General features: G+C 37.1%; 3 protein-coding genes across 3 annotated transcripts in view; all 3 read right to left on the reverse strand.

Moving 5' to 3' along the window:
* The window catches only part of LOC111434937 (developmentally-regulated G-protein 3), a 30,064-nt gene extending 27,276 nt beyond the window's left edge, over positions 1-2,788 (reverse strand). Inside the window, exon 1 of the mRNA XM_023072261.1 lies at positions 2,778-2,788. The gene's annotated coding sequence lies outside the window, so the exon portion shown is untranslated. The remainder of the gene's footprint in view (positions 1-2,777) is intronic.
* Positions 367-4,633, reverse strand: LOC111434936 (GDSL esterase/lipase 3-like). Its single transcript, XM_023072259.1, has 5 exons — positions 4,282-4,633; positions 2,656-2,777; positions 2,338-2,571; positions 2,010-2,256; positions 367-965 (listed from the first exon to the last, which is right to left on the reverse strand). The coding sequence occupies exons 1-5, from the start codon at positions 4,565-4,567 to the stop codon at positions 706-708; spliced, it is 1,149 nt and encodes a 382-aa protein (XP_022928027.1). The 5' UTR covers positions 4,568-4,633; the 3' UTR covers positions 367-705.
* Positions 4,634-6,718: 2,085 nt separating this feature from the next.
* LOC111434897 (GDSL esterase/lipase 1-like) lies at positions 6,719-9,846 on the reverse strand. The gene is made up of 5 exons (XM_023072228.1): positions 9,545-9,846; positions 8,335-8,456; positions 8,029-8,262; positions 7,717-7,963; positions 6,719-7,151 (listed from the first exon to the last, which is right to left on the reverse strand). Exons 1-5 carry the CDS (start codon positions 9,825-9,827, stop codon positions 6,895-6,897), a joined length of 1,143 nt encoding a protein of 380 aa, XP_022927996.1. The 5' UTR covers positions 9,828-9,846; the 3' UTR covers positions 6,719-6,894.
* Positions 9,847-11,744: the final 1,898 nt, after the last annotated feature.

Genomic DNA, 11,744 nt, shown 5'->3' on the forward strand with positions numbered 1-11,744 from the left:
TTGTTGTTTTTCATAACCATGTATTGTTGTTTTTAGATGATAGATGTAAAGTGTCCAAAAAGACAGCTATGAAAAGTCTTTCATAACTGCTTTTTAATGATATTACATGTACTATGTATCTAAAAACGCTATGAAAAGTCTTTCATAGCTGCTTCTCGATGATATTATATGTAATACATGTCTCAAAACGCTATGGAAAGTCTTTAATAGCTGCTTTTCAATGATATTACGTACAATAAATGTCTAAAAATGCTATGGAAAGTCTTTCGTAGCTGCTTCTCGACAATATTACATGTGATATGTCTAAAAACGTTATGAAAGAAAAATCTTTCATAACTGCTTCTCGATGATATTACATGTAATACGTGTCTAAAAACGCTATAAAAAGTCTTTCATAGCTGCTTCTCGAAGATACTACATGTAATATGTGCCTTAAAACGCTATGAAAAGTCTTTCATAACTGCTTCTCAATGATATTACATATAATATGTGTCTCAGAACGTTATGGAAAGTCTTTCATAGCTACTTCTCAATATTATTACGTGTTAAAGTAGTTTTCTCTAAATAAAAGACAGACTCGATGAACTAGCATTGCTCACAACACGAGTTTCCAAAGCCAACGATATTAAAATTGCGCAGTTCGAAACAAAACGAGTCTAAAACGAGCTAAAAACAGCCTAAATGATTCAAGAAAGAGGAACATTCTTACTGAGAGGCCAAGGTTGTTGGTTCATAATCAAAGAGCTGCTTGAAGTTGTAAGGCTTGACAACTTCAAGGCCTCCACTCCACATCTGTTCTGTAAGCTGCTTGAAAACTTTCTCAGTGGGATGAAAAGAATCAAAGAACATATGATCTTCAAGGTTTTTGCAATGCGTAAAGGGTAAACTTCCCAGCTTTCTTCCACAGTTATAAACGCCTCTAAATTCGTCACTCCCACAGCAAGCAGTATCCACTACCTTGAAACCTTCATTCACACAATACCATCACTTAACGATGTGTCGATGATAGTCTAACTCTAGACCCCGAGCGTCTCGATAACATAAATGTTTTGCTAACTATTATAGTCAACCTTGGCGTTTTAAAGGAATGTAGAGACTAAAAAGAACGAAAAATAGACATTTTAGAAGTGTAGGTGTAAATAGCTCAAGCCCACTGATCAGTAGCCGATATTGTCTTCTTTGGGCTTCTTCTCAAGGTTTTAAAACGCGTCTACTAGGGAGAGGTTTCTACACCCTTATAAGAAATGCTTCGTTCTCCTCTCCAACTGATGTGGGATCTCATAATCCACCCCCTTAAGGGCCCAGCATCCTCGCTGGCACACTGTCTGGCTCTAATACCATTTGTAACAGCCCGAGCCTACCGCTAGCTGATATAGTCTTCTTTAGGCTTTCCCTTTCGGGTGTCCCCTCAAAGTTCTAAAACAACGTTCATTAGGGAGAGGTTTCCACACCCTTATAAGGAATGTTTCGTTCTCCTCTCCAACCAATGTGGGATCTCACAATCCACTCCCTTGGGGCCCAATGTCCTCGCTGGCACACTGCCCAGTGTCTAGCTCTAATACCATTTCTAATAGCCCAAGCCCACCGCTAGCATATATTGTCCTCTTTGGACTTTCCCTTCTAGGCTTCCCTCCAAGGTTTTAAAACGTGCCTACCAAGGATAGGTTTCCACACCCTTATAAGGAATGTTTCGTTCTCCTTTCCAACCGATGTGGGATCTCACAATCCACCCCCCTTGGGAGCCAGCGTCCTTGCAAGCACACCGTTCGGTGTCTGACTCTAATACCATTTGTAACAACCAGAGCCCACAGCTAGCAAATATAGTCCTCTTTGGACATTGACTTACAAGTTTCCCCTCAAGGTTTTAAAACGAGGGAGAGGTTTCCACACCCTTATAAGGAATGCTTCGTTCTCCTCTCCAATCGATGTGGTATATCACAGTAGAACGGAGACCAAAACATGAAACCAATGAAGAAATAATGACAAATAAGCAAAGTAAAATTTGTTACCGTATCGTGAAGGGTTTAGAATTCTTTGAAGGAGCAACGTGTGGGTATCTGCAAAAGCGTATTTGAATCCTTTGAGCTGTTTCGAAAGCTTGTGAAGGGCAATGGGAAGCAGCTTGTTGTGCAGCCTTGCAATGGAAGAAGCCTCCTCAAAAAATTGGGCACTTTTTTTCAACCTCGAACTTGGCATATAACCTAAAGGAGGCACTCCCATAAGCCCAAACTTCCTTCCTCCATGCTTGTATACTTCCTATCACATTCAAAATCCAAACCTTAAAAAAAAAACCCGAAAATAGTGAGAAAACAAGTACAATTTTCAACACGAGATCACCTTGAGCGCTTTCGTTATGTTTCCGATCACCATATTCACGAACTGTTCTTGAGCGTCGATGGTTTTGAATATGTCGTAGCTTATGTCGAACGGATTTAGGTAATCGTTTCCTCCGAAATTAAACAAAAAGACAGAGTTGGAGAAGAAGCTTTGAGTTCTTGCATTCCCAAGCTTCTTTCTTAGTGATTTGTCCACCCTTTTGAAGAACTTCATCTGGGTTTGAAGCCCTAAGGCCTGAAAATCAATCAATGTAAGAATGTTTATGCATTCAATTGATTCAAAGAAGAAAGAACTTAGTTTGATTGATTTGAATGGGACCTGTTCTTGGTGACTTAGAGCTAAAGCGCCACCTCCACCAGATGCAAAATTGACTCCATAGTCATAAAGATCATTGTGGGGATCCAAATATGGTGGGAGCAAAGGCAAATTTGCATACTCACCTGCGTTAATAAGTACTCTTTCAAGTTCTGCCTTGTTTGCAGCAAGATTGAAGTTATTAGTTCAATATGAACATTCAGAATGATATCAATTTCAGTGGCAACAACAGCAAAATCCTATATGAGATACCACCTCGATTGAAGAGGAGACAAAGCATTCTTTACAAGGGTGTGAAAACCTCTCCTAGTAGACGCGAATTAAAAACTTTGAAAGGAAGCATGAAAGGTAAAGCTCAAAGAGGACAATATCTGCTAAGGGTGAGCTTAGACTGTTACAAATGGTATCAGAGCCAAAAACCGAGCGATGTGCCAACGAGGAGGCTGAGCCTCGAAGTGGGGTGGATACGAGGTGTGTCAGCAAGGACGTTGGGCCCCAAAGGGGTGGATTTGGGGTGGTCTCACATAGATTGGAGAAAGGAACGAGTGTCAGCGAGGACGCTGGGCCCCAAAGGGGGTGGATTGTGAGATCCCACATTGGTTGGGGAAGAGACAAAGCATTCTTTATAAGAATGTGGAAACCTCTCTCTAACAAACGCATTTTAAAAATCTTAAAAGGAAGCCTGTAAGGGAAAACTCAGAGAGGACAATATCTGTTAGCAATGGACTTGGGTTGTTACAAATGGTATTAGAGCTAGACACCGCGATGTGCCAGTGAAGAGGCTGACCCCCGAAGTGGGGTAGATACGAGGCAGTGTGCTAGTAATAACGTTGGGCCCCAAAGGGAATAGATTGGGGGTGGTCCCATATCCATTGGAGAAAGTGGCGAGTGTCAGTGAGGATGCAGGGATCTGAAAGGGGGTGGATTGTGAGATCCCACATAAGTTGGAAAGGAGACAAAACATTCTTTACAAGGATGTGAAAACCTCTCCCTAGCAGACGAGTTTAAAAACCTTGAGAGAAAGCCTGAAAAGGAAAGCTCCAAGAGGACAGTATCTACTAGTGGTGAGCTTGGACCGTTACAAATGGTATCAGAGCTAGACACCAAGTGATGTACCAACAAGGAAGCTAAGCCCCAAAGTGGGATGAATACGAGGCGGTGTGCCAGTAAGGACGTTGGGTCTCAAAGGGGATGAACCGGGGGTGGTCATCAATTGGAGAAAGGAACGAGTGCTAGCAAGGACGTTGTGCCCCGAAGGGGGTGGATTGTGAGATCTCACATCGATTGGGGAGTAGACATAACATTCTTTACAAATGTGTGAAAACCTCTCACTAGCAGGCACGTTTTAAACACCTTGAGAGAAAGCTCAAAGAGGACAATATCCCCGAGCCGTGAAAATCCCAATTTTTTTGACCCCTTTCTCTTCGTCTTGATAAGGAACAAAAAAATCATGCTACTAATTCATCAGATCATTAACCAGCAGTGTTCAAACACAAAGATTCAAGTAGAAGAAGAACAAGAAACAGAACTGTTCTACAAATTTCAGCAATTAAACGACCCTATTGAAACCCCATCTCAAATCTTGGACAAAAAAAGAACAAGAAAACGTTAAAATGTAAGTACATTCACCTAAGAAATCTGGGATATTACGGCCGTCGGTAAACCTGCCGGTGGCGACCGGGAAGAAGCTTTCACCATAGGGCGGGAAGTTGGCCTGAAAGTCACTAGTGGTATTGATGTAGTTGTTGTTTCCGACATCCACATAGGAATCCCCAAATATGAAAAACCCGAAGCGGTTTTCCGACGACGGAGCACCGGGGAGTTGGATTCCGACCGCCTCCGAGATTGTGGGGAAACCGCATTGAGCTGCAAACAAGATGAAGAAGAAGCAGCTGCCCAGATTTGGAAACTTCATTTCTACAACTCTCAGTTCAAACTGATGCCAATGGCCGATGTTCTTGTGTTCTTATAGGAAATTATTATAAATTATTTCTGCCTACTAAAAGCAGCTGACCTTTTGCTACCAACTCTCATTATTATTTGTTAAATTATTCAAAACCCTTTTCAATAGATTTCACCACAGAGTTGAATTTTCAAACGTTTTGTTTTTACCTCGAACTTTAAATTTATTCCAAAATTACCCTTCTATTAACTTTTTCTAAAACTATTTTCGAACGTGAAAAAATAATAAGACGATCACTTATAAAATATACACAATACCACTCTGTTATAAGATAATGAGTAAAAAATACTGCTTTTTATCTCGAATGTTAAATTTATTCCCAAACTGTCCTTCTATTAACTTTTTTTTTTTAAAAAAAAGAAGATAAAATGACCCGAGAATGACGTGTAAAATAGTAACTTATTATTAAATATAATTTGAATTTTATCAGGTCTAAATAATTTTTAATTTAATTAAATTATATAAAAATTTAAAATTTTAAAATTTTGGGTTAAGAAAAAAAAATTAAATAAAGGTGGGCGCACTTGCATTATATAAATTGAAGGGACTATAAAGTTTGGAGGCATTCGAGGGGGAGGGGGTAGGTAGGAACAAACTTCTTCAAAACTAGCCAAATACTCACGTGTTTCAAACCAATAATTATTAGAAATGTGTACGGGTTGGGTTGAGTTGAGATTTTTTTTTGGATCGACCCAAAATTATTATTGACTCGAACCATTCAATAGAGCACACGACCCAACTTAATTCTCTATTTTTGGGTTCGGTTAGGTTGTTGGACTCACTTAATAACACCTCATTACTTACTAGAGATGTATATGAGTTGGGTTGAGTAAATCTTTTGGGACCCACTTGAAATTTTGGGTTGGTTGGATTAATAACCCGAACAACTCGAATAAATTTATGAGATTTTGGTTGGGTTGAGTTGTCGAGCTGTTTTTTTAAATCGTTTAAAGAATTATACTCATGTAGTCTAGGCTACATTAATAACTAAAATCTCATAAAATTCAAATATCAAACATTTACGTGTAGGATAGGGTAGGGTAGGGTTTGGTTGGATTATAACCCTATTTCCGAGTTGGTTGAGTTGACCTAAATAAATAATAAGAAGAAAAAAAATCTAACCCAAGTTAACATTTACGATCTAAATTAAGTAACTTGAGTTAGTCAAGTTTTTTGTAATTATTTCAAAATGAATGGATAATGTGAGTAAATATTTTCATGACCTTCATAACTGACGTCATCATCTATACATCGGCATCTTATCTTTCATTGGAAAAGCAATAAACGTGATTTGAGGATTTAAAAGTACTCAAGTTAGTAGTCCCGCGAAAGGGTGGTGAAATGCAATCACATGAAATCATTATTCATTGTGAGACGTATCTTTTAGTGATTGTTCCTTGGGATCTACTTTCTTTTCATGGTAGGGTTGTATGCATAATACTTTCACATATACGGTCCACGCATGTGCGCATAAACCCACTAGGTGGGCTCATATATATATATCACTAGGCCCGACTATGGACTAATGCACGCTCACGCTGCTGAAAACTAACGATGTCTTGGTATACGCGTCCGTACAAAACATACTGGAAAAGTATCTCGTGGTCATGACGTACAACGTACATGAGATTCCAAGATCTCAAATTATAATACATGGTTATGATGCACATTATACTTCCATTTTTTTCATGACATATCTTCTCTATGAGACATGTCGACATACCCATGACATTTCTTTCACTATTATCATACTTAGCTGAGCGATGTCTCATGAGCATAACATGAATATAGTATTATAACATTACAGGATCATATCATGACATCAGGAAATAACACGTAAATAGGCCACAAAATACATGTCATTCATACATCACTCAAGTCATCTAACCAAACTTGAAGGTGTCCTTAAAATCAAGTAAAAAAAGTTGTTTCTCGAGGGAAATATTCGACAACGTCGATACACTACAAACAAAACTAAAACATGCTCGTGTTTAGATCACTGAGGAACGTCGACCCAAGATCCACTGTATTGAGCTAACATTGGACTTCATATATTTAACATCAAGACACTATCAAGCAAATACAAAATGGTGTCTATCATCCAGTTCGTAACGCGGACGATCCACCAGATCCATTATTGACTCCACCGCGATCGATTAGGAGAAACCAAATTTACATAGCCAACAATATTAACCAAGCTAAAACTATTACTCGATCTCAAAACCCACAGATCTAACCCTAACCATCGAGCTCGAACACCTTAAGCAACATGATCTCTCTCATTGAGAGCCCAAGAATGGGTCGTATTGAAAGAGTTGTTTGAAGTTATAAGGCTTAACAATGTGAGCATCTCCGCTCCACATCTCCTTGGCGAGCTGCTCGAAAGTCTTTTCAGTTGGATGATAAGAATCAAAGAACATGTAGTCTTGGACATTCTCACAAAGAGTATATGGTATAGCTCCTTTCTTCCTTCCACAATTAAAAAACCCTCGAAACTCGTCACTCCCACAACATGCTGTGTCGACTATCTTGAAACCTAACAAAATCGTACACGGGTTAGCTTGAGAAAATCTTTTCGACCTATTCAAAATTTTCAGTTGGTTCGGTTAGTGACTCGAGTAACCTAAATAGAGTTCATAACTCAACCCATTCCAACCCATTAAGTTGAACGAGAAAAAAAAAATTTACTTATCCATAATGAACGTTATGTTAATAACTAAAATATTTTAAAAGCTCAAATATCAAACATTTACAAGTCACAGCTCATTACTAACCTTAGTTACAAACATCAAATATTCTTAATTTTCGTAATAATTTCAAAAGTAGGGTGAGGTAGGGTCGGGTTGTAAGCCTATTTTTGGCTATTCGAGTTGATTGAGTTGACCTAGCCAAAAAAATGTCAACCTGCAACTTGACCCATATTTTCGTTTTTCTCAAAAAATTCAACCCAACTCAAACCAAACCGAAAAATAATCTAAACCCAATCCAACTTTAATGGTTTAGCTTGAATAGTCCAAATTAATCAGATTTTCAGACCATTTAAATACTCCTAACTAGGGATTTTAAAAAATGAGACGAAATAATAAAAGGAAACTGCTTACCATATTTGGTAGGGTTTAGGATTCTTTGAAGGAGCAACGTGTGGGTATCAGCGAAAGCATATTTGAATCCATCGAGTTGAGTGGCGAGTCTTTGTATGGCCATGAGAAACAACTTGTTGTGTACCCTTGCTAACGAAGACGTCTCATCGAAAAATTGGGCATTTTTTTTTAATCTCGAACTCGGCGTATAACCCAAAGGAGGCACCGTCATGAACCCAAATTTCCTTCCTCCACACTTGTATACTTCCTATATCATAAAATCCATAATCATTACAAGTTTCAATTACGTCGTTAACTTTTCAAAAGTTTTACCTTAAGTGCTATCGTTATGTTTCCGATCACCATATCCGCGAACTGTTCTTGAGCGTCTAGGGTTTTGAATATGTCGTAGCTTATATCGAACGGATTTAGGTAATCGTTTCCTCCGAAATTAAACAAAAAAACCGAGTTGGAGAAGAAGCTTTGAGTTCTTGCATTCCCAAGCCTCTTTGTTAGTGAGTTCTTCACCCTTTTGAAGAACTTCATTTGGGTTTGAAGCCCTATGGCCTGAAAATCAATCAATTGTAAGAATTGGCATTCAATTGATTCAAAGAAGAAAGAACTCAGTTTGATTGGAACCTGTCCTTGATGACTCCCAGCTAAAGCGCCGCCACCACCGGATGCAAAGTTGACACCATTCAAGTACAAATTGTTCTTAGGGTCCAAATATGGTTGAATTAAAGGCAAGTTTGCATACTCAGCTGCAAATAGAACTCCTCTCTTTCAACATTTGGTTAAGAAATATGGTTCAATAAGCTTGCTAACAAAGATAATTAGTAAGTTGGGTTCAAATTAGAAACACCTTCGTGTTTATGGGTATTCATAAAACTCGATGGCTCGATTAACCTGATATTATTCTGTTAGATGATGAAAGTCCCACATCCGCTAATTTAGGGAATGATCATGAGTTTATAAGTGAGGAATACTCTCTTGATTGGTATGAGACCTTTTGGGGAAACCCAAAGCAAAATCATAAGAGCTCATTTTCAAAGTTGGACAATATCATATCACTGTGGAGAGTCGATTTGGGTTGGGTTAAAGATTGAGTTGGGTTAGGTTTTTTCCGATTTGGGTTGGATTATTTGTTTGGTCGGGTCAACTCGACCAACTTGAAATAGGGTTACATGATAGTTTTGTCCGATATGGGTATTTTTGAAAAACTGAAAAATTTGGATCGATTTGCAGGTTGACATTTGTTTGATAGGTTCAACTCGACCAACTCGAAATAGGGCTACAACCCAACTATACCCCACTTTTAAGATTACTATGGAAAATAGGGCTACAATCCAACTCGACCAACTTGAAATAGGGCTACAACCCCACTATACCCCACTTTTAAAATTATTATGAAAATTAAAAATATTTTACATTTACGAGATGAAGAAGAATTTTGTATTAACATATTTAAATTTTTTAAAAATAAATTAAGAATAATTTTTATAAGTTTAATTAATATATTTAATTTTTTAAAAAAAATTGAAAAAATAGTTATTACCATGTTTCACAAATAATATTACTTTTAATAAATACTAAAATGTCTTATTGACAAAAATTGCCCCTCATAAATATTTTTTAAACGTAAATAGATGTATTTTTATTTTTTAGGTTGAATAATAATAAAATAATTGTTTTCATTAAAAAAAAACAGTAAATAATAAACCATTTCCAAACAGACAATCTAAATCATGACTCTTTTTTTTTTATTTAAAAAATAGAAATGAAAAATAAGAAGCAAAAAAAAAATAATAATAATAATTAAAATAAAATAAATAGAAAGAAAAGAACTTACCTAAGAAATCAGGAATAATACGGCCGTCAGAAAACCGGCCGGTTGGGGTTGTGAAGAAGGTTTCACCGTAGGGCGGGAAATTGGCCAGAAAATCATCGGTGGTATTGATGTAGTTGTTGTTTCCGGCATCCACGTAGGAATCTCCGAATATGAAAAACCCAGAGCGGTTTTCCGACGACGGAATGTCGGACAGTTGGATTCCCGGGAAACCGCTTCCCGCAGCTGCGATTCCGAGCAAGATGAAGAAGAAGAAGAAGAAGCTGCCCATCTTTGAAATCTTCATCTCCTCCCCCACTGCCCGCTCACTGCCCGCTCTTCCTCTCTTCTTATAATAACAATTATTATTATTTAAATTTTGTGGACAACTGACAATATCACGTGACTGCTTTTATCGAACGTTTCAAAATTATGGATCCACGTGGAAAATACGGAGGTAGAATCATTTCCATTAAAAAATATTTAAAAAATTAAATAATTATCATATATAAAACAAATACTTTATTTTATTATTTTTTTTTATTGAATTGATTTTTCAATTATTTTCAAATTTTAAGTCAAGTATTTATTTATTTTTTTAATTAGAAACAAATTTTTATTTTTAAATTAAGGCAAAAATGGTGACGTTTTTTTCCTTCTATTTTAAATATAATATGATTATAAACCGAAAAACTAAAATAATTAATAAAAATTAAATTCTGTCATCCATTTAGAGGACAGCTGTAAAAGTGTACCATATGCTTTATAAATGAGTGGATTAAACTTCAAAGGACCCAAGTGGTTAGGTAGGAAGAATTTGGTTGAAGACATAGTGACCAAGGTACTTAAAAGGCTCGGCTCGGGGGCTTGGTGGGTCGACTTCTTGGTTTAGATGGCTCAGTATACAAATTTTATATTCTTTCTTAAGTTTCCGACGAAATCATTTGCGACTTTATTTAAAATAATTGGGATCAATAAAACTCTCATTTACTCAATTTTAGATAGTTTTAGGACTTATATTAGAAATAGTCGTCATGTTTAGCTGGACTAAGATATGAATATGCCCTAAACATGTGATATGATTTGACATAGATGAAATTAAACGTTGAAGTTTGGTTTTCGAAGCAGCTACCGAGTAATTTGTAACTTCGGCCAAGGCCAACCAAGTAAGTAACTTTATTGTTAGAGTTAGATATTAAATGATGTATGATGGTGCGTGTCTCATGGCCCCTGCATGCACTATATTATTTTATGCTATACTTATGTGTTCTATGCATTGACATATGATGCTATGTATGCATGTATGATATCCATTACACTGTTATAAACAAAATGAAATGGTGTGTATGGCATGTGATGTCTTGTCTTTACATGATGCATATATGTAATATGTCATGGATGAAAGAAGAAAGGGAATGATGTTAATGTTATGTTATGAATTAAAATCATGGAGACTTCATACATGTATGTACGTTATATGCATCGGGATACTTTCTCATTATGTTATGTTCGTACGGACGCGTACCTTCGATATTTATGTTCGTCATGATATCACGCGAGCCTTTTCTTTTATGTCGCGTCCAACGACGTGAAATGCAATGTGCTCGACCAAGTCAGACCCAATAGATACGTAAACGAGCTCGCCTAATGGGTCCATGTGTGCATACATGGGTCATATATGGGAAAGTACCGCACATCCAACTGTGCTTGAAACTTGTTGTTGCTGGCAAACTTCGCACATAGTATGTACCTTCTCATCTCCATATTGCTGACATCTTCACCAAAAGTCTTTCTCAACTTCTCTTTGAATTTTTCAGATCCAATCCAAGCTTCATGTCCGTTCAAATCCAACACTCGACTTGCGTGAGAGGGAAAGGTGTTGAGGATATTTAGCCTTTCATTACAGTTTAACACATACATCATATTTGATACTAGGGGTGTACATGGTCCGGGTTGGGTTGGGTTGAGAGATTTTTTTGACCCAACCCAAAAGTTCGGGTTGGCTGGATTGGTAACCCAACCCAACCCAAAACTTTTCACAACCCAACCCTCTCTTTTCGAGTTGGGTTGTCAAATTTTTTTTTAAAAGTTTTATTTATCCACAATTTATAATTATTCGGATACAATCTTACATAAAATATATTAGAAGTTAACTAACAAACACAAATTAATCTATAATTATTCATAAAAAACAACGAGCGAAAATTATAACATATTAACATAG

The sequence above is a fragment of the Cucurbita moschata genome, unplaced genomic scaffold (genome assembly GCF_002738365.1).
Source record: "Cucurbita moschata cultivar Rifu unplaced genomic scaffold, Cmos_1.0 Cmo_Scf00047, whole genome shotgun sequence".
In the NCBI taxonomy this organism is placed as follows: Eukaryota; Viridiplantae; Streptophyta; class Magnoliopsida; order Cucurbitales; family Cucurbitaceae; genus Cucurbita; species Cucurbita moschata.

Bases quoted from the DNA above. Each gene is read 5' to 3' on its own strand.
- LOC111434936 (XM_023072259.1), bottom strand. From the start codon at position 4,567: ATGAAGTTTCCAAATCTGGGCAGCTGCTTCTTCTTCATCTTGTTTGCA. The intron at 2,572-2,655 runs GTCCCATTCAAA...ATTGATTTTCAG, and splicing joins CTCTAAGTCACCAAGAACAG to GCCTTAGGGCTTCAAACCCA. The intron at 966-2,009 runs GTAACAAATTTT...GTGTGAATGAAG, and splicing joins TCTAAACCCTTCACGATACG to GTTTCAAGGTAGTGGATACT.
- LOC111434897 (XM_023072228.1), bottom strand. From the start codon at position 9,827: ATGAAGATTTCAAAGATGGGCAGCTTCTTCTTCTTCTTCTTCATCTTG. The intron at 7,964-8,028 runs GTAAAACTTTTG...TTTATGATATAG, and splicing joins ACATAACGATAGCACTTAAG to GAAGTATACAAGTGTGGAGG. The intron at 7,152-7,716 runs GTAAGCAGTTTC...CGATTTTGTTAG, and splicing joins CCTAAACCCTACCAAATATG to GTTTCAAGATAGTCGACACA.